Here is a 26,827-nt window from a genome sequence, read left to right as displayed (position 1 = left end):
GTGTTTCCTCTCCCCAGAAAAAAGGGATGTTTCTTCTTTCATGTTAAAAAAGTCTATCACAGCATAACCTTACAGAATATGACACCATGATCCTGCACCAATAACTTCAAGAGCTGTACCAACATTTTTAAACTGACGTTTTTTATTTAGCAATTGTTAACAAGTTTTCTGAACCAAATATCTGTCTGTTGTACTCATGTTGAATCTCCAAAGGCGGAACTCGTTTTGCTTTGGATAAGAAAGAAATGTTCTGAAACACAGTAAAATCACTCAGTCATTGCAGATGTGCATCAGCTGTGAAGCAAACTGTCCTTTCTTTATTAAACCACAATGCAACAGTCTTGGAAATGGATATAATCTAGTTAATCGGTTACTGTAAATATATATTTTAATTAATTAGATTAAATTATTTTTTTAAATTTTATTCACTTTAATTTTAATTTTATTTTATTTTATTCACTTTATTGATCCCAAACTGGGAAATTAGTCTCTGCATTTCACCCATCACTGATTCACTGAAACACACACATGCACATGCAACATGCAGTGAACACACAGGAGCAGTGGGCTGCCGCATCACGCGCCCGGGGAGCATATTGGGGGGTTAAGTGCCTTGCTCAAGGGACAGCCTGCTAATGGAAGGGGAGGGGATACTACTATACAAATAGTTCGTAGTTTCATGGCGTTGCTCAGTGACATTTGCTGCAGTTCTCTTCTAAAACTTCTTTCAACCAATTTTCAAGGTTAAAAAAATTACAAAAATGTTATTTGACAGCAGAAATTTTTCTGCTTCCTTTTTTTCCAAAATCAAACATTAATTTTCAGTCAAATGTCGAGATTATTTTAGACTTCAAATTTATGTTTGAATTTACAACAAATTTTATATGTTCAATACAATTCAATTCATCCATCCGTCCATCCATTTTCTTCCGCTTATTCAGGGCCGGGTCTCGGGGGCAGCAGTCTAAGCAGGGATGCCCAGACTTCCCTCTCCTCTCCTTATTGTGGTGGCGGGGTTTGAGTAGGGAATGATCCTAGGAGCTATGTTGTCCGGGGCAACCCCCCTAGTGGGGTCTCCCAAGGCAAACAGGTCTAGACTAAGAGCGATTCCACAGACTGTGTGTGTGCGTTACCGGGGCCCCACCCTGGAGCCAGGCCCGGGGTTGGGGCTCTCGGGCGAGCACATGGTGGCCGGGCCTTCGCCCACGGGGCCTGGCCGGGCATAGCCCTCCAGTAGGCCCATCACCTGCAGGAGGGATCAGAAGGGGCCGATGTGGTGGGATTTGGGTGACAATTCATTCCAGTTTTATTTCTGTAGCGCCAAATCACAACCAAAGTTGTCTCAGGACACTTTCCATATAGAGCAGGTACTGTCAAGGATGGAGTCCCAGGTGGACAGGGACAGAACCCAAAATGCAGACACAAGGGAGGGCTGGTGCAATTTGACAAATTTCCTAACCATTTATTAAGCTAACAAAAAAAAAAAGGCAGGTTGGAAGGCTGTAATCTAACAGAAGAAAAAAGAAAGATCCACTAGCGAGCCTGAGACCAAAACCAAGAAACAAAGCAAAAGTCCAAAAACACAGGAATCACTGGAGAACGTTCACACTGATTGGCAGGCCTACACAGGGAACGAAGATGACGACAACACACAGACTTAAATACGCAGGGGAGGACTACCAATGAGACACAGGTGAAACAAATCAAACAATCACTAAGGCGGGAAAAACACAGGAAGTAAAGCAGAAAAGGACACATGAGATGAACCTTCAACATAAAACAGAAAATGAGAAAACCAGATCATGACAGGTACAGACCAAACAATTCCCTCATGAGCAAGTACTTTGGGAGAGTATCGATGTGTAATGTGTAAAAGTCCCAAATCTAAATAAGCCTGTTGCTCACATCTAAAATGACGAAAGCCGCCTCGGTTCTGATCAAGCTTCAGCAGACCCATTTACCATCAGGGGGGAAGAGGGAGCCAGCTCAACACAATACTTGGCCTGCTTTCTGAAGGAAATAAGAATAGCTGCATCCATCCAAAAGAGAGGAAACTTCCTGTCTGAGGTCATAACTAGCAGTTACTCCATAGATCTAGTATAAGTAGAAAGGACGCTTCCTGGTGCCAAGGGTCAAAATGAACTGCCACAGATGAAGGAGGGGCACTTCCTGCTTCAGATGGTCAATAACTGAGACTCTAAAGATCCATTTAGGCCAGGGAAACACTTCCTGGCGTCAGAGGTGACTTCAAATGAGTCTATAGATCACAAGAAGAGGGTACTTCCTGAATCCAGCAGCTGATAGCAGGTTTCATTGATCTAATACACAGAGAACAAACACTTCCTGGATACATAGATCTACTCCAGGTAGAATTAACAGTTCCTGCTGTCAGAAGTTGATCCAAAAGACCCCATAGTCCAAGGTCAGCGAGCACTTCCTTAATATGGTAAATTTAAATAAGTTAACCAAAAATCCAAATACCACCGCTGTTCAGATCTGAACGAATCAACAAAATGAGGCTTGCAAAACGCTCTTAGTGGGGTTTGAAGCCAGGTGGAATAACGGGACAAAGCCGCTCTGCAGTCATGCTCGTTTGCACACCCAGCCTGTTTGTTTGTAGGCCGGCGTGAAAGCTATCAATTGAACTGTGTGGACTGAACAACTGGACTGAGGGCACCTGCAAAGGTGAGTCTTTAAGTGAGCGTTGGTGTGACAAATACGCTGCACATCTGAAAAATGTATTTGAAATGAAATGAAAATGACAACATATGTTGTTTGTAACTGCCCTTTAGGGTTCAGGAAGGGTTCAGGAAGGATCGTGGTTTGAATTAAATGACTACGTTTGACAAGATTACACCATGGTAACGGGTTGTTAAGGTCGGGATGACTGCAGTCAATAACAGCATTGATCAGCAGGAAGTGAAACTCTCATGTCCAAGTTTGACACTCACAGTAGCGCAGCATCAACACGCTCATCCCCAACTGCGAGGACGAACACCTTACCATGACTCAGCATGTTTCAGAAGGCCACAGGGTGCCGGGCCCACGGGAAAATGCCACAATTAATTTTAAACTACAAAAATTATCAAGTCAACAGTCGTGAAGAAGGCGAATTGTAACCCTTTATTTGTCTCTGGAAGCTACAAGTAGAGAAACATCACAAAAGTTAATAGAATTTGTGTAACAGAAGTATTGTTGGGTTTTTTCATTCTTATCCAACCTTACACCAGCTTCTGAGGTTCCACTTGATATTAATGTGCTACTTGGACTCATCGTTGGCTTAAATAGCATTAGCATTTTTAGAAGATGCCTACGTGGTTGAGTAGAGACTTTCCCTCCCTTCAAGATGTAGCACTGTTCTCTTTGCTGGTCTATTCTGTAATATTGAGAGATTTCCAAATTTCTTCATTTTCATTTTCTTAATTTTTCAATTCCTTCTTCATTTCTTATGAGATTGCCACAGTCATGAGTCAGCATCATTGTTTAATCTCCCCTCAGAACATGCCTTTGTTCAAGAAGTTAACCTGATTTGAGTTTTACTTCATTTTATTTGGAAAGATAAACCACTGGATCGGATTTTATGTTAGATTTTATATTGTGAATTTTAAAATTCTTTGCACTTTTTAAACTTGGAGTTTTCAGTCAGTCGCCATTTATCAAGACTTCATCTCAACAGGTGGATGAAACTGCTGTCAGTCTGTAAATGGTGTATTTCAGAATGTATTATCATTGAAACAAATACACACAGTCTAAATTTACTGTGCACTGTTGTCAACAGTCCAGCAGTGGACACAACAATGAAACAACATGACGTCACTGACATCCAGTGGTCGGACACTGTAAGTACATGCAGGTCGCTCAAAAGGTTTCTCAGGCTGAGGGTGAAATCTTCATCCGGAGCATCTGAATGCTTCCGTCATTTCTGATCACCTCATATTCATTTCCCAACCAGGTACGTATTTCACAGTAGAAAGTCCTCCATTACTGTAAACAGAACTTCATACAGATGTCTGGATATTGGTTCTGCTGTACAAATGATGCATGTCCATGTTCACAGTTCAAATGAAATAATGGTTCTTCAGAAGCAAAGCACAAAACCAGAAATTAAGATGTGGCACATGCAGTTTATGGGAACCTGAAAACCTGAGCGCAACGACGTGAGTGTGTCTAAAGAATTCATTGCTGATCTAATTCACTGTCCTGTGTTAGTTTTGCTACCGATCAAACACTGACCTCCATGCTAACAACCCGACGCTTGATTTAAAGACTGAATGCACCGATGTTTCAAGCCAAACACCTCCGATGGGAAACATTTAAAGACACATCTCAAAATGATGGAGCTGTTAGGCCTTTACGCCGAGAATAATAATTTTGATGCTCTCTGCACATGTTCGGCAGCAGGAGTTGAAGAAGACCTGTGAAAGTGGTCTCCCTAAGTCTCAGGCCATCGGCATTGGGGGTTTTGTGTGCTTGTGTCCCCCATTACGCACCCCTCATGTCAGGAAGGGGAATTTATGGGGAAATTAGGGAATCTATGGGAGCTATGGGTAGAACCCAGATGCAGACTCGTGGGGTGCTTGGTTCAAAAAAAATAATTTTATTAAATCACAATGAGGAAACACAACTAAGGGAACTATGATTAACACACACACACACACACACACACACACACACACACACACTATGGACAAGGGCTATACATGCAACGAAGGCAACACAGGGAAACAATGAATAAACACAGATCACACAAACTACGGAGCGGGGGAAAGACTAAGACAACACAAGAAACTCACTAACACAAAACATGGCAGGACTGTAGACAAAGACAAGACTAGAACAAATTATCAATGACTAAAATAAAGAACAGAAAACGTCCCGAAGGAGGAAAAAACAGACTATGAAAGACCTTGAACTTAACTAACAAAACAACAGAAACAAAAATCACTTCCTGAAAACTCGGAGGAAAATAACACAACTATTAAATAAAACACAACCAAGGAACAATCTAACAAAGGAATGAAATTCAGCTATAACTAGCAAAAACAAAACAAAGCTTGACTCTACAAATATAAGAAAAGGAAAACTCACAGGGAACACGGCACGGACATGAACACAGACAAACCAAGAGGTAACACAGACATGAACTAAGAAAACGTACGATGGAACACTTGCATGAAACACAACACGGACATGATTAAGAAGTCACAATGACAAACACTCACTATGGGGGCTATGGCTAAGACTATGACTGTGGCTATGGCTGTGGTAGACGACGAGGGGACAAGACAAAAAGTTAGCGCAGACAACAACCTGACAAGGACAGGGGGGAAGACACGGACTTAAATACACAAGGAGGGATCACTAATGACACACAGGTGGAAACAATCAGACAATCACAAGGGCTGGAAAACACAGGAAGTAAAGTAAACCAAAGACACATAACATGAACCTTCAAAATAAAACAGGATGTAACAAAAACCAGGCAAAGACAACACACAATGGGAAACAACAAAAAACCAGCGTGCAGAGCACAGTTCACGACACCTCAACATCCCAAATGTATTTTCAAGTAAAAAGAAAAAATGACTGATAAAGAATAGCTGCAGTCTGTGGAAATACACAGAGGGAAGTTTTCACTCAGCTGTTCACTGATGCGTCATACACATCAGGGTCAGCTGGTCCTGAGGAGAGTCTGCACATGTGACACCCACAGCCGGGTCATCTCTTCCTCTTCTCTTCTTCTTCCCTGTCACATTACACAACGCCCCTCTCTCCCTTTTCCTGTGATATTTCATAGTATGGTTCTGTAGTATTTGTGTATATTGATCTGTTGTGGCAGGAAGGTTTGGACCGGTTTCACACAGACTCTCTAGAATGAACACAATGCGCCTTACAACCAGCAGCAGCACTCAAGAAAAACTGTGGTTTGAGCTCTGCTGTTATGCTGTCAGGCTGTTTCTGAACAGACACGATGAAGACGAGATGATTTCCAGTGGAAGAGCTTTACAGTAAGGTGTAATAATAATAGTGAATTTGTGTAAAAGGATCATGATGAGCAGCCTCATATCAAATTAACATAATCAATTGCTTCTGACTTCTGTCTAGCAATATACATTAATAAAATGTTCATAATTATCGATCCATGTGCATTATTTCCCTTTGCAGTTTTTAATTATTAATGAATGCTTTAAATATTATTTTGTAAATCAGTAGTCCATCCATGAAGTTCCCTCTGGCTCTTTTAAATGTTTTGGTCAAGTTGCTCCAAGCTGAATTTGGAGAGAGAAAAAAAACTACAACTCCCAGCATCCCACAGTGTCCCACAACAACGCACGAGAGGCAGGCAGCAGCTGGGAGAGGAGACAGACGGGCCGCGTGAAGAGAAGCGACGGGAAGGAGACAGAGAGCTCTTTCCCCCACATCCATGGGGGTTTTCACCGCAGCAGAGGAGCAGAACTGACGGAGAGAAATCCGCTCGAAATGGCTAAAAACCAGGAAGTGGAGCGCATCGCCAAAAAGCTGGATAAAATGGTGCACAAGAAGAACACGGTGAGTGGCCGAAACAGCCGCTGCATCCGCCGAAAAACACGCGATCAGGTGATGAGCGCTACCTTTAACTGCTGAGAGAAGGAAAATTCTGGAAGCGTGTTTAAACTGACCCCCCCGCTCTGTGCAGGACGATTCACGAACACAACGAGCCGCTGCTTCTGCTCCTCGTGCTTTTTGGAAATAGTTTGGCAAAGAATCACAGCAGCTATTGGTCCAAAAGCTGCTAATTAAATCCGCCGCACCTTGAATCAATTAGAGTCAACTCACCTGTATTAAATGCAGCTCATGTGGTGGGGGTGTTGCAGTGCGGAGGTAAAAGTGAGTCTGTTGTTCAGAAAGTAAAATCTACATATTAAAAAGTAAATTATCTGCAAGTGTAGTTTTCACTGTGCAGACTGTGAAAGAAAATCTTTAATAAAGGACAACGAGCATCAAGCTATAAGCAAACTTGCAGAACTTTAATTTGAAGATATTTCTAATAACAGGAAGCTTTTGGCAGCTCTGTTCACAGCCGGAGGAGACTGACCTTCCTTTACGCTGAATTCAGTACTCAGCAAAGTGACTTTTAAAAACTGGTCGACGTTTCATCCCTTCAAAGATCCCTTCCAGATGTATGAATTGCATTAAATTAGGTCTCCCTTGTTAAAGCAATTCTTAAAAGAACGTCTTCTCCCTAATTCTGAATTTGAACATGCAAATATTTTCAGTTTCAAATGTTTAAAGGTTCAGTGTGTAAGATTTGGCCACCTGTTGTAGGTCACTCCAAACCACTTGGGGGCAGCGTGTCACTAGCTGTCACTTTCTTTGGCTGTGCCATTCTTGACATCTTGTGTGAGTTTATTTTGTTCTCGGGGCTATGCTATCAGAGTATTACGAGACACGACGGGCTGCAGCCTTACATGTTTGACCTACTGCCAGAACTGTTGCTTCTTCACCTTCTGTTGATGATGTCGGCTAGTTTTTTTGAACATTTTAAACTATAATTCTGGCCAAATCTCACATGTTGCATCTGGAAGGCGAGGACAGAGTAAATTCCCTCCCTGTGAAATGTAAAACAGCTTTCTGTCAGACATTAAATGAAATGCATTTCTGAGAAGAGGCTCACTTTAAATTTCAAACCGATTCTGCCTCCAAACCCTGCTGAAGTGAAATGAATTTAATGATTTAGATTTCATTTAAATTTATTTTATTTTTTCATCTGATAGAGTCATAAATGGATCTTGATTAGCTGTCAATATATTGGCTATGTGCTAAAAAGATTCGAGTAAAACTCATGCACTGTATGAAATTACACCTGAATTAATTCCAATATTCACACTTCCTCTCGCTCCACCATCTCCTGAGGGGAATTTTAAGAAGGTTCCTCAGTTAGTTGCTGCTAAAATGGACAGTTAGCTTAAGATATGTTGTCATTGTTCAGCTGAAATCAGGTTTGTCTGCAGAAGCACTTCAAACGCATCGTTTACGCCGGCTTCAGCCGAATGTGTCGATTAGTGGAACGAGACAAAAACAGACCGGAGGTCAAGCCGGCCCTCCACAGCGTCCAGGCAGCCTCTCACTGCAGATTCAGACCAAATTAGTGCTTTAGAAGTGAGACCACGCTCCGTTTTTAAGAATACAGATTCAAGCATCGGGTCAAAGTGCTTGTGCTTTGCCAGCATCTGCCTTCATATTTGAGTGCCTTAACTGTTAGAGGAAGAATTATGGAGCCACTGTTAAACGTTTACATTTTTCTTAATATAATTTCTTTCCCCTGTCTGTACTAAACACATTGAACCGTGGCCCGAAACCTGAGGTACATACCGAACCATGAACTTACACAAAGGTACGCTAACAGCGAGGGTTCGCCCAGCTTATCTGGGAACAGCTGGCTGTGGTTTTATTTGGGAGGGTGATGACACTCAGCCATACAGTCTGCAGAGAACCGAAACAATGAGCTAAAGGAGGCTAAAAGCTACGCAGAGCTGCAGAGTCGGTATAGCAGAGTATAACTTTATTTCAATCACATAAACAACAATGCACAAAAAATAAAAATAAAAGCACACATGTATACTTACATACATACCTATACATACACAGTACCCATATAAATAATAATAATCAGAAGGAATCAGAAGGAAATGAGTGCACATAAAAAAAAACACAAAACAGCAATGTAGTTTACATGAGCGAAAGGGAGAAGTAAGAAGTATAAACTTATCTAATCCTACCCCTATAATCTTAACTATTAATATGTTCTAATTAATTTCATTACTAATAGTGTAATAATAATAATATTAATATAATGATTAATTTTCATAACACTATGTATCATTTCCTGCCACATTTTAATTCAAATAGCAAGCAAACACCTTGTGTAAATTATTCAGTGTACCTCTGGAGAATCATTTCTTTACGTCTCTTTTTAAACAGAATTATACTTGAACTGTTTTTGATTTCAGCGCTCAAATTATTCCACAGTTTACTTGAATTACCTAATTGATAGTTGATAATTCTCATGAGCTGGGTTCAGCGCCCTGAGCAGCACCCACATATTGCACATAGTAATGAAATTAGATCTTCCCTTCTTAATTCAGGAAAGCTTTTGATTTCTTTCTTTTCAATCACTGAATCTAATATATTCAGGCCTCTATTCACCTGTTGTTTAAATTTCTGGTTCAGAGTCCCCGCCTTGAAATTAGTGTCATAGGTCCCACTCAAAACTTTTATCTCATTTTCCAATCTGCACTTCCTTAACGTCTTTCCTTTCTTTCCACACCTCTCTTTTCCCTCCTCTCCTTCACCTCTCCTTCACCTGACCTCCTCTCTAAACTCCATTCATCTCGTCCGTCTGTGCATGTCCTCGTGTCTTTGCCATTACGATCTGTGTCTTTGAATCTTGTACATGTTACAGCTGCTGTGTGTCCTGCTCCATGGCTGCTGTGAAGAGCGCCCCATCCCATTTACCTCTGCAGATGTTGGATTATCTTAATGTGCCCACATACGTTATTCCTGGCATCACGTATGGACACTTCTTGTCCTCATTAAGTGACAAAATATTTTGAGAAGCTCCTGACCAACAGTGAGTGGAAAGTGACCTGAGACAACTTCAGTTGTGATTTGGTGCTATATAAATAAAAAAAATTGAATTGGTACGAAACCATGAATCTTCACATGCAACAAAAAAAGCCTCTTTGACTTTATAGTGGTTTCATGAACGATGTCCACTAATCCAGGTCTGAAACTTGTCTGTTCGTGAAGTGGACACAGATTTGGCACATTACTGGAAGAAAGATTCACCCCCACCGATCGGTCGACCTCATCACATTTACTGCGTGAGGAAGTGATGCAAAGGTTTTCCTTCTTGTTGTGTCCACAGGATGGAGCTCTGGACCTGCTGAGGGAACTAAAGAACATCAAGATGTCTCTGGAGACGCTGCAGGTAATTCACCCCCCCCCCCCCCCCCCATATCAGTCATGTGAGTTAAATGTTCGCGACGTCAGAACTTCTATGAGAAAGGTCGAGGCAAACACAACTCAAGCGAATGTAAAAACATTTTTTCTAATGTGATACTTGAAATGCAAACATGGCTGCATGTTGGTAGACTGGTATTAAGATCAATCAATCAATCAATCAATCAATCAAACTTTATTTCTATGGCGCCTTCCAACATCCAAAAAGAAGCACAAATAAACAAATAAAAGAATTAAAATAAGTTTGTGAAGAACAGTCAGAAGGAGACTAAGCATTAAACTCCAGGCGGTACAGGTGAGTTTAAAGGTGACGTTTACAAACATTAAAATCGAGACAGTCTGCAGCTTCGATGGAAGAGAGTTCCAGAGCTTTGGGCCGTTAAAGGCTAAAGAGCGGTCTCCAGGCTGCTTATATCTCGCCCTGGGGAGCTCTTTGATGTAGGCAGGGGCCCATCCACTCATGGCCTTGAAGACCGACAGCAGGACCTTGTTCTGGACTCTGAAACGCACCGGGGGCCGGTGGAGGACTTGGAGGACCGGGGTGATGTGTGCGTGCTTTGAGGAGTTGCAGGAGTGATTAAGTCCAGCGTAGAGGCTTGATTACAGTAATCAATCCTGGAGCTGATAAAAGCGTGAACGGCCTTTTCCAAATCTGCCCGGGACAGGAAAGGTTTCACCCCACTCAGGGGCCTTAGTCGGAAGAAGGTGCAGACAAACCAAAATCAGAACTGCGGGCTGGGTCGGGGCTCCACATCTGTTAACAGCTGCAGGATAGATTTGGGTCATAAAGCTCTTAATGGTGTTGCTCCTTCGTATTTATCGAACTTGCTTTTACCATTTGACCCCAGCAGAGCCCTCAGGTCTTCTGGGAGTTTTCATTACTGTGCCCCCCGTTTATGGAATGCCTGAAGATGTGAGGGCGACATGTAATATTAAAAGCAAACTCAAGACCCGTCTTTTTAAGTCTGGCCTTTAACTAAATTTTCAATTTAATTCATTTTAAATTTTATTTCATGTATTCTATTTGATATATATATATATATATATATATATATATATATACATACTATATATATATAATTAGTTCAGTTTTATTTGTTTTTATTGTTTTAACATTAAAAACAAATAATCTCCATCTCCATTTCATTTTAATTCAAGATGGCGTTTCCTCAGTACTCAGTTCATCATCTGGGTGTGACGGGAGTTTGTGGGTGTTTCTTCTTTATTTTCTTTATCTTTGCTTGTAAAGCACTTTGTGCTTCATGTATGAAAAGTGCTATACAAATTAAGTTGTTATTAATATTGTTATTGTGGGACGTACCTTACGTTTGAAGCCTCTGAGTGTTTCCCAGTTTGGTTTTCATTGCAGGGAGATGAAGTGTCAGAGCTGTTATTTAAAAAATGCCGATAGGAGACTTTATTTTCCTTTAATTATCAAGTTCACAGTGCTGCTTATTCCTGCACACATGGGAGGACCCGTCATGCTGTTAACTTTGCATTTTACTAGGAAAGTAGGAACTGTCAAACTGGATTACTCAGAAAGTGATAGCTAGTTAGCCTAGCTTCCAAACATTAGCAATGATTTTCACTGGAAGTGACTTTCAGTTTGTCTCATTTCACCGCCTGCTGAGTCACGGGCAGTACGGCGGGCTCTGGCCGCCATCAGCTGCCCTCTTTCATGGATCACATGTGATGACGGCAGACATTAGCGACAGGTAGCCGTGGAACCTCATAGCTCATACAGTTTAGACCACAGAGGGGACTAAAGGTGCGGACCCATACGACCTGGCGAGGATGCACCTGAACGCCTCAGACCACGGAACGCTCCACCTGGCGGGTAATGTGGCGCACCGTGCCGCATTTCAGCGTTTTATCTATCTGTGTTGCACTGCTTGGGCTTATTTGAGTCGTGATTGTGCAAATTCAGATTCGTCGACTCACTGTGTCGTATCCGTCGTGCATCACGTGGCCAGATCTACACACAGCATGAACAGGAAGAAGAATTCACAGTTTCACAGTTTCTGATCGAGTAAATCAAAACAAACACAGGAAATATGTGCTGATTTATTTTTTAGGAAAAAATCTGTCTGTGTCTGTCCGTCTGTCTGCAGTCGACCAGAGTCGGGATGTCGGTGAACGCGGTGAGGAAACAGAGCTCGGATGAAGAAGTTCAAACTCTGGCCAAAGCTCTCATCAAGTCCTGGAAGAAGCTGCTGGGTAAGATTCAGCTCATGGCGTCAAACACAAACAGCAAAGAAGAACAGGAGGATGGTTATCATCACGTCAGTTTGCAGCACAGACCGGATTAAGGCCAGTAATGACTAACTGAAGCTACCCGTCACGAGGCTGCTGGTCTGAGCTCTCGTATGAAACCGGGGATGCAGGTTTTTTTGTAACCTGCAGGCGTGTCCTTACAGCTTCTGTAATCCCGACTCAATCCTGAGGAGAGATTTTACTTTAGGTTCGACCGCACACGTATGAACGTTGTGCTGAAAACATGCATCTGTTTTCTGTCCCCTCCCGCAGACGGTTCGTCAGAGAAGAAGAAGGAAGACTCTCCCGTTAGGTCGTCGTCCACCTCCAAGGACTCTCGCACCAGCGAGAAAAGGTCCGTTGCACGCTGGTGACATCACAGTTTCATCTTTGTTAACGGCAGAGAATTTAAGGTGGAATTTTCCTCCTACTCAGCAGTAAGGAGTCGGGGGAATCGCCCACCACTCCCACCCTCCCCCCTCGGGTCACCTCCTTCCCCCCCGCCCCCGTCACCACCGACAGCGTGAGGAACAAGTGTCGAGAGCTGCTGGTGGCGGCGCTGCAGACTGATGGTGAGGAGAGTGGTGCTCGTTTGCAGTCAGTTTGCGTTTGTTCTGATGAAGAGCGGAAACGAAGCCGAGCTTCAGCTCGTAGATCTTCAAGAGCGGACGAGTCTTTTTTTTTGTCTCTGCGTTTTAAAGAAAATGAAGAACGCCTACATTTCCACGACTTTACGAGCCGATTAGATCATGTGATCATGTGAAACTCAATTAGTGCAAGTTGTGATCAGGTTTGCTCAACTCAATGTTCACTTACTAGCTTTTTTCTGGGCTTTCGGCCCAGGTTCTGCAACCTTCTTCAACAATGTGACGAGTAAAGAACTAAGGGAATTAGAGTGGTGAGGCGTGGATCAACTCCAAACCAATCAAAATAAATATGCGATCCATCAAGCTCTCACCCTTTCAGATCAATTTACTAATTTCATCAATAACTGGCGGCAAATGTGTTTATTTACAAATGTTCCAAAAGTTTTTCTTTCCTCATGATGCCATTAATTTAGCTCTGCAGTCTTTTAAAGTAAAGTACTGTATAAGAGTGTGTGTGTGTGTGTGTGTGTGTGTGTGTGTTCCAGATGAACACCGGACCATCGGAGTTGACTGCGAAGGCCTCGCGGCGCAGATCGAACAGGATATCCTTCCATGTGAAGCCTCAGAGTTAAACCCTGCAGAAGTTTCACTCTTTTGATTCTTCTTTGATTTGATTGATTCAGGGAAGAGCGCCACCCTCAGGCCAAAGTTAACCTTTTTGCTGCACATCTGCTGAGGAGCTAAGCACAGCAAAGCTGCCTCTTCATCCTGCGTCCATCCAGCTGTTTAGCGTTCTCATGCGTGATGAGCATAAGAGCCTCATGGGGGCGCTAGTATGCCTGTTAACTTCTAATTCTCCTCAACTGGAGTTAAATATTCCCAAAGGTTTTCTGTTTTTGATGAATTGGCACTTTTCAGAGTGAAGAGTAGCATACTTTGTAGCATAGTTTGATACCGACTGGCTCGCCTCACCGGAGCGTTTTCGTCCCTGACTGCTCGCCGTGCCAACAGATATTCCAGGAGTTCAAGTCGACGGACGTGAAATATAAAACTCGTCTACGGAGCCGCATCTCCAACCTCAAGGACCAGAAGAATCCGGACCTGCGCCGTAACGTCCTGTGTGGAAACATCTCGCCTCGACGCATCGCCAGTATGACCGCCGAGGTCAGCTGAGCAGTTTCGTCTCGTTGCCTCTTGTTTTAGGGTTCAGGTTAGAATCGGGCTTAGCTTACTTTCAGGTATAGAGCGAGAGAATGAATTGTATAGAACAGTGAAGGCGGGACACCTGAGCTCTAACAGGTTGTGTGTCTGGGCAGGAGATGGCGAGCGCAGAGCTGAAGCAGATCAGAGAGGCTCTGACGAAAGAGTCCATCAGAGAGCATCAGCTGTCCAAGGTCGGAGGGACCGAGACGGACATGTTCATCTGCAACAAGTGTCACGGGAAGAGCTGCATGTACACGCAAGTATGGACACACACACACACACACACACACACACACACACACACACACACACACACAAAAATGCTTAATTATGCTGTTTCTTTGCCAATTACACTGTGTGTGTGTCACAGGTGCAGACCCGCAGTGCTGACGAGCCCATGACCACCTTCGTGTTGTGTAACAGCTGCGGCAACCGATGGAAGGTAAAAGGAAGGATTAATATAAAAAATAGTTGTGTTGAATACTATCAGTAAGTTCCTGCATGTGTGCATGTCCACACTGAAAATGCATGTAAACGTGTCCCCACCTGCTCCATCCGGATAACAGCAGAGTCTGTGAAACACATGAAAAACAAGCAAACTTCTTTTTTTTATTAAAACCTACAAAAATAAAAGAATAAATGCTGCTGTCCAAAATGAACATCAAATCTGATTTAATGTGTCACACCTGTCGCCAGGTGTTTGCTCATGAGATAGTTGTTGGTCTCTGTTGATTACCTGCTCTATATGCTCCTGAGACAAGACAGACTTCGGTTTTTGTTTGGTGCAATATATCAGAAAAATTTGTTTTGAAAGTCAGTAACAACCGGTCGCCACAAGATGGCAGCAGAGACCAGCCTCTGCTCTTCTTACGTTTGCTGCTTCCTCCACCCTTTTTATGTCCTCGCCACTCTCTCTTCCCTGTTTTCTCTTTTTTTCCAAGTCTTATCATGTTATTTATCTAACTGCCCCCCCCCCGTAGCACTTTCCTCATTGCATCCTTCCCCTCCCTCCACTCTTGTTTACATCTCAGACCTTCTCACTGTCTTTTCCACCCTCCTCCCTCCTCCCTCCATTCATTCCTCTCCATTTTTATTCCTTCCTCCCTTTCCTCAGCGTTTTTCCGGTTCCTTCCTCCCTCCCTCCCTCATTTAGCTCTTGGCTGTAGGTCAAGGTGAGGTGACTAATTTGAGGAGCTGATGGTTTGTTTTTTGTCACATGTAGGAATTTTAATTTGTCATTTGGTCCAGGAGTGAAAAAATGTGTTTTTAAAGTTAAAAAAAAATGCAGACACAAAGGTTTCAGTGATTTATAAATGCAGAACTTGAATTTTTGATCTTTTTCTTTCTTTCTTTCAGTTCTGTTGAAGAGGACGTGTGTACATTTTCTCCCAAAGCAAACAAGTGAATGTGGAAAAAAAAGACTTATTTTTCTTCTTGATTTTGTATGAATTCTTTATCGATATCTAACTGAAAGCTGTGATATATTTCGAGGGAAAGGTGCCAGTTCATGTTGTCTATTGGTTGAATGTGTTTTGTATGGAGCACTTGGTTTATTTCTTGCGCTGGATGAGAATCACATTCAGTCTTTGTGCCTTTCTTTGCTGCTGTGGTGCCACATATGTTTCCCTTAACATCCAGATTAAAGTTGCTCTTGGATTAAGAAAACGTTTCTGCAGTTCTTGTTGTGTTTCTGCCTCGTTTGGTTCGAGTAATGTGGAAAACTGCTTTCACACAGATGTTAAAGTATATCAGTATATATTCTATAATTTAGAATGATCAGATTTATTAAATCGATATCAGCATCGACGATCAGCGTCTGTAAAAAGTTAGCACGAGCCAAGAAGCTGCTAATTTGATTTTGACGCGTCTTTTTTCTTAAAATTGTGAGATTGAGCTTCTTTATTTATTTTTTCTTTGTCACGATCTACTTAACATCGGGTTTTCTTTTTTTTTCTTTTTAAATCTGACACATCTGAGCCTGTGTAACTGTGTAAGTGTGTTTATGGGATGCAGAAAATATTCTTAGAGTAAATGCAGCCTCGGCAGAGTTTGAGCCTTTGGCTGTTTTCTGTTCTGCAACGTATTTGAATGTGCTGCTGTCAGTCTGCGGAAAGATACCAAATAATACTGTTTCCATACACTGACTGTCAATTACGCGTCTCTTAGTTTAGCTCTGAAGTGTTTCCTCTTCACAGTTTCAGGTCTGTTTCATCTCTGTCCACAAGCAGCATCACAGTCTGACGTGAAGTCAGTTTCTGATGTGGAATATTCCAGCGCCGTCACAGTTATTTAGAGTACAAGTCAAACTGCTGCAGAACATCTAAACACGCTCGCAGCTGATGAGCCTCAGCGAGGCCCCCGACACCTTCATTCATTCTGAGGACGTTCAAAAATAAACAGGATAAATCTGAGCCGACGGGAGTTCAACCCCGAGCGGCCTCTCGGTGCTCAGGTGACGCCGAAGGTGCGAGCGGGTCGACGGAGGTGGCGAGAAAGCTCCTGTCGTGTTTGTTGTGGAAACACCGCTGAGAGAGGAAGGAAGGCCTGCGTGACGGCGGCTTCGGCCAGGCGTCTTCTTCCTGGATGGAAAACAGACCGAAGTCATGAGCTTCAGACAGAAAGCAGAGAAACGAGCGAACAGGTTTCAGACTGTCGGCGTCCACTTTGACCACATTTAGTTTAAAAAATCATGCCGTACTGAAAGTGGTCTGTCAGCGTGCTTTTAAAAAGTGTACTTTATTGTAAGTCTATTAGAAGTTGTGCTTAAGTGTAGTCGTAAATTTAAAATACTTTTTGTAGTAACAAAGTGTACTTAATTCCTTTGTAATACACTATAGCAGCTTAATTAAAGTGTACTTTATTTTAACCTCATCGACAGTGTTGCTTCTATTTTAACTATTTAATCTGATGAATGATTCATTTTAGGGTTAGGGTCTTACTTTTTATGAAAATATCAGGAATTTACAGACCTGAAGTATAGCGTTTGCTAATGCTAAGCTCAGAGAACAGGCTGTTTTACACATGGAGACACATTAAATTGGCAGAAAAAGCTTTATGCAGCTGGTATAACACAGCGTTAATTTAACATTTTATTGATTTACAGTTTTTAACATTTATATTAATGTAGTTTAAAGAGTGTAAAATGCATAATGTGGGAATGTAGTTTCATAACAGGCAAAGAAGGTTCCTGGGTTATTATCAGTGGTTTGGCACATATTTATTTATCTCTGTGTGTGTGTGTGTGTGTGTGACATAAATAATTCAACCTAAACACAAACATATCAAGTTACAGTGAACTCTGGAAAACCAGCAGACTGGGACTGGTTTCATGTAGGAACTCAGTGTTGGGAGTATCAACACTGGGAGTCGACGGCTCAGTTCATGTTCACTTTCACTTGAGATCAACTGAAGGTGCAGATTAGGAAGAACTGACGTTCTGCACCAGTAGAAATGATCACGTTAGCATATGTTTGGTTTTAATGTGCAAAAACCAAAGTGCTGTACATATTTTTACATTTTTAGTTTTTTTTAGCTTCCTTCGACCCTCTGCAGTACTGAAATCGACCACTAGAAGTCTACAAACAAAGATGAGACACAGTTTTTGACATTATTATTTTTTTAAAAGAGCGATACCAAAAAAAAAAAAGAAGAAGAGAAATTAAAGAATTAAAAAAAGATGTACATTTTAAGATGCTTCCTGGAACAGGAAGTGCTTGTGTGGTGTGAAATGGGTGGGCAACGTGAGCCCATGAGCCAGAATTTATTTAACCCCAATAAAGTGGACTGATTTCAAACTGCAGATTTCAGTTTTCTCAACAGCAGAGTCAGTTTTTACTCACCATTAGCGGCCCAGGTGATGGAATAACCTAATTATCTATGGGAAAAATCAACTTTCACCTTTTGGACGAGGGCGCCCAAAACAGCCCCTCCCGCCTCAAACTCCAGCTGTAACACCATGTTAGATCATTTCTGGTGGACAATGATGAGTAAAATGCGTCCATGACGACTGTTATCGGGCTGCAGTCTTCAAGGATTCAGCCAGCTGTCGACATCCTGTCCTTCCATTCAGGCAGGGGGGAGTCCGTTTTCTCATTCTTTGGCAGTGGGGAGATGACGTGATGGTCGGCTAGCTAATGATTGGGGAGAGCTACATCACACTATTAATGACTTCATATATTCACATGGTGGTTCACGGTGGGCTCATTGCTGTTTGGATGAAGCTCAAACCTGCAGCACAAACAACAAGGTGAGCAAAGCTTCTCTTATTAAACCCGAACCACCACCTGCTTGGATCATTCTGGTTTTTAAAAGTAAAAAGTTCAATTTTGGGCCGTGATTCCTGTGAGTTCGGATAACTCTCTACTCATCACGCTACTTCTAGGTCGGAAAACAGATTTCCAGATTATCCATATTTAATATCATTAACAGATCATCCAAACCACTTTATTTGGTGGTAAAACTTGACGTGAGCACACCTGAAATGTTGCTAATGATCCCTCATTGCAGTCGAGGCAGAAAGGATCTATAAACTGTGCTGGATGTTTACTCTCTTCAAACTGGCTTATTGTCTGACCACATCACCATGTACACGCTCCTTCACACCCACACGTACGTCCCTGTATCCATTCTGAGTATATCTGAGCTGTGGTGTTGTCATATTTATACTACTGTCGACACAGTTTTTATTCCCACTATGAACGTTTTGCCTCCTGATAGTGCTGCACATGTCGTTCATACTGCACACGGTCGTGGTCGTCTGATCGAGGCTAAAAAGGGGAAAACTGGGTTTGGGGCTGTAAGAATTAGACCCACACTGTAAAATGACACAATTATTCCTCCTCTCACCTCAATCCATCCATTACATCTTGTGCAACATGACACAATTTTTACTGTGTTTACACTGTATGTATAATCCATATTCAACTCGTCTAATTAAATATTTCCTTTACGGCAGCAGTGTTTTTCTCATGTGCAACAGCATTCTTAGACTCTTGTACACAATGTTCATATGAATATGATTATTTATATAATTTTACAGTAGGTCTCTCTTCTTTTTATACTTTGCTGGCTGTAACAGTTTCATTTCCCCGGCGTGGCATTCATGAAGTTATATGTTATGATGAGTTTTCATATCAAATGAAATGATGAAAAAATCCACTTCCACAAACACTGAAGCTGCTTCTCAATGGATGTTCAAGGGTTTCTGTTTATTTATGTACAATTAAAATCACAGTTTTAACAAAATATAAAATAAATAACATGAACAATACTAAGATAAATGCATTCTGAGGGACCAGTCTGGTCTTCTCTTTTTTTTAATCAGTTGTTTCCGCCCTCGCAGACAACTACAAACGAACTACATTTCCCATGAAGCACTGGGGGTACGTTTCCCATTTTACATAATATCTTTTTCTATATATTTGTATTAATTGTTTTTTTCATTAATATATCTATATACTTTTTTGCACCTGGGATTTCCTCCCACCCCCCTTCCTGAATTGACCAACCACAGTTCAGCCCTGCAGCCTCCTGCAGCCAATCAGGAGCAGGTGCCCGAGTGGGCGGCAGACAGTGGTGAGGTCAAAGGTGAGAGGTCACAGAGGTCAGCAGCAGCAGTGCCCAGGTAGGCCGTCCTGGCGTGTGTGTTTGTGTATTTGTGTTACTATACTTATAAGGACAACATTGACTTTAAACTCTGGGATCTTTAGAGAAGACCCCCCCCCCAGGACTGTCTCCTGGAAGGGACAAGACTAGGGTGTCAGTGGATTCTGGTTGGTGTTCTTGCTTTGTTGACACTTTCGTATAATTTTTGTGGTGAGACATAAAGAATCAGCCAATATTTGTTTCATCGTTAACGAGGTTTGTCTTTTCATCACGACCAGACGAAGGTCTGAACACGTGACATGAACGATCAGCTGTTTAAAGAGAATAGACGACGTTTGGATTCAATGTTTTAATGAACTGCTTCCTCCACAGAGGGAAAGTTTTCTTCTCGTCTGTGCAGAGAACAGAATTCAACATTGTTTTAGGGTTCATGAAGCCATTTTTACGTCGAGAGCTGCTGCTTCAGGTCAAAACATCCAGTTTGTCTACGACGTAGATGAAGACAACGAAAGCTTTTTTTATTACTCGTTAATCTGAAAGTTATATTTGGATCGTTTGGTCATGAGATGCGAAACAAAAGGGAAAATGTGAATCACTAGAGACATGTTTACATGTTGGCTATCGGTCGAAATCGATGCTCGACTGAGGATCATCAAACACCAAAAGGCAGAAAAGTTTCACATTTGAGAAGCTGTTTGATGGATTAATCGAAGAAACGATCATCTAACTGTTTCAGCTCTGAATGAAGGTCTAAATAGAAGAAAACTTCTACTGCAGACTTAGAGAAATACTGGATGAACTAAAGTTTGCATTCCAAGGTAGTGTCGTCCTAAACACGTAAGATCGTTTCCATGGCGATGAAGAAAGACGCACTGCGCATTGGTCGGTGTGCTTCATTAAATACTTTACTGAGAAAGTGAGAAATGTTTCACAGCTTTGATAAAGTGTGGAAATACTCGCGATGAACCTGAGATATTGATGCTATCTGATATCTTCGTCGTATCTCACTGATGGTTTGGACGGAGGGACGGAAGGATCCACTAAAGTATAGTAAAACAAATCTGTGTGTGTTGTTTGTCTGAACTCCAGTGTTTTATTGCACCTGTCTGTGGCGTCTGTGGTGTCTGTGATGTCTGTGGCGTCTGTGGCGTCTGTGGCGTTTGTGGTGTCTGTGGCGTCTGTGGCGTTTGTGGCGTTTGTGGTGTCTGTGGCGTCTGTGGCGTCTGTGGCGTCTGTGGCGTTTGTGGTGTCTGTGGCGTCTGTGGTGTCTGTGGCGTCTGTGGCGTCTGTGGTGTTGTGTTGGGTGGGGATCAGTACAGTCTCGAGGGAGTCCCTCCTCTTCTTGCAAAAAATCCAGGAAGGAGAGAGAGTGGGAGAAACCAAATACACGCAACAAAAAAATCAACGTACTGAAAATGTTCCGTATAGTTTTCTCTTAAAAAATAGACGTCTGGTTTGTCTGTAAATCAGTAGTCGGAAGGAGGTTCGTCCGTTTGTTTGTCACAGGAGGGAGGTGATCGATCCGACAGTCGAGGGGATAAACAAACAACAGAAACAGGAATGGGGGGAGCACCCGGTGTCTTCCGGTCGAAAGACGGCATCCATCTCTTCCTTCGCCTCTCCGTCCGCCCCGACGGAGAAAACTGGAGGATGAAAAGCAAGGCAATGAGGTGGGCGGCAGTCAGGGACCTCCCCCTTTTATTAGCTCTTAAAGGTGATTGGATGCTCATGAGGGGAGGAGCATATTGGTAAAAAAAATCACTAAGAGTCAATGGCACAGGTTTACATTTCGTCCCTTGAAATGCATTAAAGTCTCCCAAAGTAATCATGTGCATCTCCACAAAACAGTCGATGATATCCCGAAGAAATCCCGAAAAGACAAGGGAGGAGAGGGACGGAGATGGAAAGACAGAAGAAAACAGAGATTAGAAGGAGAGAAAAACTTCATGAGGTGGGACGAGGTAAAGATCCCGAGTTCTCAGTGCTCAGGTCAGATGAAGAAGGTTCATCCTGGACCAGTAAATCAGCTGGGACAATATTAGTAACTGTAAAAGTCAGGTAATAATTCTCAAACGTTCGGTAACAGAAAGAAATGATCATTTAAAAACAGTTATGAAGTTTATAAAATATTTTTTCTGTTAAACATCAGTGACAAAACACTGACGACATTCACTCAAAATCCACTTACTGAACTTTTTCTGGACGTGTGACCTGACAGTCTTCCTCTGTTGTACAAACTCCACTGAGGAAGACTGTGAGGTGACGCTGAAAGGTCCAGAAAAAGTGGCCCTTTAGTTACGAACCGAGAAAATGTTTTAAGTTTAAGTTTCGAGTTTACATTAATGTGATGTCAGATTTTTAAAAAATCCATCTTCAGGCAGTAAAAACATAAATCGCTTCCTGGCTCGTCGACGTTTTTCACTTCCAAACTTTAGCTGCTGTTAATTTAATTTCTACTGTTTTAATTTGAAAATGTACAATTATAAAATGGTCAAATTTGCCAATTTACAAACTTTAATTCTTAATTTTAACAGGCTTTTGTTTACTGTATTATTAGCCGACACATATTCTGTCATTATAACATAATGCTTCTCTTGTTTTTTGAAGGCCCGTCGAGACACTCGTCTAAATTTTACGAGTGAATAAGTAGAGGATGGAAAGAGGAGAGTAAGGAAAGGAAAAGGAGAGCAAAGGAAGATTTGAAGAGAACAAAGAGGCGGTAGAAAAAAACAGGAGCAAGCAGCAGAGGAAGTGTTGGCGAATGAGAAGAAAGACTCGGCAGTCATCAAAGAGACTTGGGACTCGGAGACATGAACTGAGGAGGAGTCTGATAAATTCTGTACTGGGAGGAGCGATGAAGCGGTCTGGCATCGGTCCTGTGAGCGCAGGATCAGAAGAGGAGGTGGAGGTGGTGTAGGACTAGGACTCGGAGGAGGTACGCGAGCCGCCGCGAACGAGCGACTTGTAGATGTTGGAGGAGAGGAATCGTGGGTAGGAGTCCCTGTGCATCAGCGTGTAGATCTGTAGCTGTGCGTCTTCGAAGGCGTGAGGCGTCGGGTCCTGCATCTTCCTGTTGATCACCTCTCGAACCCGGGCGTCCAGACTCACCTGGAGGGAAATTCAGTTCAGTTCAGTGAAGGAAGAAGGCGACACATCGACAAACTGCACGTTAGCTACATCTTTGTGTGAAGCGTCGCCGTTAAAGGATCAGCATCGTGGACTGGAGCTGCTGCGCGGCTCACCTGCTGTTTTCAGCTACATGCTGAGCAGCGAGTCAGCGTCTTTGTTTTTGCTCATTTTAATGGGAGTCAATGAGAATTTACGCAGCTTCAGCTGACAATCATCAATTCATCTGCCAATCATCTTTTGCTGAATCAATTATTGTTTGGTCTTTGAAATGTAAAATAAGGAAAAATGAGCATCATAAATTCCAAAGTAAAGTTATCGAAGTGTTTTGTTGGTCTAAAGAGTGTTTTTATTGTTTTTTTGTTTTCAGTTGATTAAACGATTATCAATCAGCTGCAGACTCATTTCCTCTCAGTGAAAGTTGTTCCACTGTTTCTAGTGTGGACATTACACCTCCACCTGCACCTGCACCTGCACCTCCACCTGCACCTGCACCTGCACCTGCACCTGCACCTCCACCTGCACCTCCACCTCCACCTGCACCTGCACCTGCACCTCCACCTGCACCTGCACCTCCACCTGCACCTGCACCTGCACCTCCACCTCCACCTGCACCTGCACCTCCACCTCCACCTGCACCTGCACCTTCTGTGTACTTAACATTTAAGTACACACATACTTGACTAAATTATATACATGTTAGTATATTGACACTTTCATTTCACTGGTATATTTTATTGTTTACTGTTTATATACATTTTAGTATATTTCAGCTGCTGTCAGTACATTTCACTGGTATATTTTATTCTGCTTGTATATTTTATTCTGTTGCACATTTCACTTCCATATTTTATTGTTTAGTATATTTTCATTCTGGTATATTTTAATTGCATTTACGAATATTTTTATTGCATGTTGGTTTATTTTATTGTAGTTATCTTCATTTTATTCTTTCTAATCTTTCTTATCTTTCTTATTATCTTGTTTCTAACATGGGATGCAATGAAAATGTCATTGACATGTGATGCTCAATGACAATCTTGAATCTTGACTCTTGAATTCACACATGGGGAGAAAGTGGGGCTGAAAACAGCTGTGGACAGGTGGTGAGTGGATTCAATCTGTGTCTGTCCTCTCACATCTGCACTCTCAGGCGGATCACGCTGTCAAGGTGTTTTGTACTCTGTAGTTTTGTCATTAATTAACTGAACACGGAGGCCTGAACACATACAGTTAGCAGCAGTGAGTCGCCCCGCAGCCGAAGCACCAGCAGATATTTATAGAACCAAGAGCTTCCTCTTATGGTTTCCCTCTGCTCGTATTTAGGAAACACACACAGAGGCATCCTACCAAGGTCAGACATGCAGACAGAGCCCGGCACGCATCTGCTCTGCCAAACTCACACGTCTGGATATCTGTTTCACTGTGTGGGCCTATAAAAAGCATCTAGAAGGTGATGAGAGCAGCAATTTATAGCTTCCTGTAAACACACTGTACACACACACACACACACACACATACACGCGGACGACTGTACTTACAAACGCACCAGTGTCTAAGCATGCCAACACACACACACACACACACACACACACACACACACACTGGTGACAAAGCCTCCAGCACTCGTGCTAAATAAAGCAACCGCTGTTAAACATGAACACACACACAGTTAAAAATAGCGGCGAAGCAGACAATGCTCCCCCCATTTCTCCCCCGAGAAAACAGACTTTAAAACATTCTGTATGTGTGTGTGTGTGTGTGTGTGTGTGTAATCAAAACAAACGCTGTTTCTGAAGGTGGGTGTCGGTGTGAACGCTGATCGAAAACCAGCTGAAAAACCTTTAAATGTGCAGCACCGGAAGTGAAGCTTAATGAATTTAATGAAGGACGTGTTCAGAACAACGATGTGAAAATTAGGATTGATTAACTGTAACAAGAAAATCATGTAAAGCAGCGATTTTCTCCCCTGGGGGGCGCCAGAGGGCTTCAGGGGAGAGAAAAAAACCTGGGAAAGGATGACACGCAAATTCGCAAGATGGATCGATTTTTAGCATCTCAAGTGAAAGTGAGAGAGGGCGCAGAGTCCGGGGTGAAAACGGAGGAATTATGTTTGTCTTTTCACGTGCTGGTCCTGACGATGCTCCGCTGCCACAGCGTGCTATCTGCAAAGAGGTGCTAGCTAATGACAGTATGCGACCGTGTAAACTCCGGCGTCACATTGAAACCAAGCACCGAAGTTTAACGGGCAAGCCGCCGGAGTTTTTAGATCGGAAACTTAATGAACTGCGGTCACAGAAGAAAGTCATCGAGGCGTTTCGAGGGCAACCGAAGCATCACGCCGCGTAGAGATATGTGTTCGGTACTGATGGGCGAAGCTACTGCCGCCACCTCCACTTACCGCATTGACAATGATTAACAGGAAGTACCGGTCACGGCTGCAGGTGGAGGATGATCTGCGTTTATTCCAATGCAGCAATATGTTTGAGAACAGACAAACATGTTCAAGATAAAAATAAAGATGTGTGTAACATTTATTGTTTAAAACCTTTTTTTAGTCTATGTGGAACATACAAAGCAACAACAATAATACTAATAATAATTAGGGGGTGTAAAGGGGGGGCGGCATGCTTTTGAGTTCTTTTAGGGGAGGCTCACTATCCCACCCCTGATCTAAAGGGTTCATGAGCATGAAGCGCTCAGATCTCCACAGGACACTATTAGCAGTAAACACACTTTAAGGAAAAGGCTTTCGACACAACACGCAGCAGGAACGGACTGACTGACAAACTGACTGACAGTCGCATGACGCAACCGCCCGACCAATCAGAATGCGTCACTGACATCTGTCATAAGAAAATGTATTCAACATATCGTAGTTCCCTAAATTGAAACCATCTCATTTCTGAGACACAAGAAGAGACCTTGAACAAGTTTCACCCAACGGTTCAACATCCTGAAGTGATTAACGAGCAATAATCCCTTGGAATGTAAAGAGCGGTGCAAGCCTTAAATCTGCCGACCCACAACAGTCCGAACACGTCCAGGAAACACGACGTCCCTGTTCCTTTATTCACCACACTTCAAGTTGAAAAGAGGAAATGATCTCTAGACTGTGAGGTGGCAGAGGCGTGAGGGGGGCCTGGCTCGTGACTGACGCTGAATTAAACCCTCAGCCTCCGGAGGGTGCTGCACGTAGGAGCTACGCTATCGAATCAAACCTAATCTAAGAGACCAGAAGAAGACAAAAACATGCTCAGGACGTCCAAAACATTTCAACAAAATACGACCGTAAGTTAACCAACAGCTCTCTCACCTCTTTAGGCGACAATATGGAAATGTAGTCCTCGTAGATGGAGCGCGCTTTCTCCTCAATGGCGCTCTTGTTGATTTCCTGTTTGAGGTCTTCGCAGGCCAGCCAGAACAGCATGTTCTCCTCGCTGTACTCCGTCCGCAGGAACTCCCGGAAAACATTTCGACCCGCCGGGTTCCTCATCAGCTTGTCGAAGGACTGAGACCACAGCCGGATCTCGTCCACTGAGGGTTTGGTGCTGAGGGGGGAAGAGTGGAAGAGTTTTTATGTCTACACCAACAAACACTTGGTGACAGGTGATCAAGCTCCCCATAGGCTGAATCCTAACGACTCTGCTGATTTACTCCACCAGCGCTTCGAGTCCTGAACGGTGGATCGTGCTTAACAATAAATATTAACTGTTAGCATGTGAATGTGCTGCCTACAAGCACGATAACATGTTAGAGATGACAACATATCAACATCTAGCTCTGACATGCTAACAAATTAGCATCCTACATTCTTCCAAAAGTTGTTTTCAAGAGAGCAATGAACATCACAGCTAACAGGGGTTTATTAAAACCTTTATGAGACTAGAGACAGTGAGAGTGTGTCAGCTGCAGACGCACCAGGCTTCACAGTTTGGTATAGTCTCCATCTTGGTGTCCTGTGATATCCTCTTCCTCCTGCTCCGTCTCCGTCGCTCCTCTTCGTTCCTGACAGTGAGACTGACGTGATGAAACGGCTTTCAGACAGGAAG

At 42.7% G+C, this 26,827-nt stretch overlaps 2 protein-coding genes across 4 annotated transcripts in view; one reads left to right on the top strand and one right to left on the bottom strand.

The window, feature by feature from the left end:
• Positions 1–6,424: 6,424 nt before the first annotated feature.
• Positions 6,425–15,688, top strand: tcea2 (transcription elongation factor A (SII), 2). The gene is made up of 10 exons (XM_041946395.1): positions 6,425–6,549; positions 9,908–9,970; positions 12,114–12,219; positions 12,529–12,610; positions 12,694–12,827; positions 13,388–13,444; positions 13,852–14,006; positions 14,159–14,305; positions 14,416–14,487; positions 15,402–15,688. The coding sequence occupies exons 1-10, from the start codon at positions 6,481–6,483 to the stop codon at positions 15,408–15,410; spliced, it is 894 nt and encodes a 297-aa protein (XP_041802329.1). The 5' UTR covers positions 6,425–6,480; the 3' UTR covers positions 15,411–15,688.
• Positions 15,689–19,237: 3,549 nt separating this feature from the next.
• Positions 19,238–26,827, bottom strand: part of rgs19 (regulator of G protein signaling 19) — a 36,304-nt gene continuing 28,714 nt past the window's right edge. For all 3 annotated transcript variants that reach the window (XM_041946008.1, XM_041946009.1, XM_041946011.1), the window contains 3 exons: positions 26,697–26,783; positions 26,092–26,326; positions 19,238–22,757 (listed from right to left, as the gene is read on the bottom strand). In XM_041946008.1, the coding sequence (XP_041801942.1) occupies positions 22,569–22,757; positions 26,092–26,326; positions 26,697–26,783 (511 nt within the window). In that variant the 3' untranslated portion in view covers positions 19,238–22,568. The remainder of the gene's footprint in view (positions 22,758–26,091; positions 26,327–26,696; positions 26,784–26,827) is intronic.

The sequence above is a fragment of the Chelmon rostratus genome, chromosome 10 (assembly GCF_017976325.1).
Source record: "Chelmon rostratus isolate fCheRos1 chromosome 10, fCheRos1.pri, whole genome shotgun sequence".
NCBI lineage: Eukaryota > Metazoa > Chordata > Actinopteri > Chaetodontiformes > Chaetodontidae > Chelmon > Chelmon rostratus.
Note: the sequence above shows the minus strand (reverse complement) of the source record. Positions and strands in the feature narration are given on the sequence as shown.

Excerpts from the sequence above, each read along its gene's own strand:
- tcea2 (XM_041946395.1), top strand. The coding sequence starts at position 6,481 with ATGGCTAAAAACCAGGAAGTGGAGCGCATCGCCAAAAAGCTGGATAAA. Across the intron at positions 9,971-12,113 it reads TGTCTCTGGAGACGCTGCAG|TCGACCAGAGTCGGGATGTC; the intron begins GTAATTCACCCC and ends GTCTGTCTGCAG. Across the intron at positions 12,220-12,528 it reads GTCCTGGAAGAAGCTGCTGG|ACGGTTCGTCAGAGAAGAAG; the intron begins GTAAGATTCAGC and ends CCCCTCCCGCAG.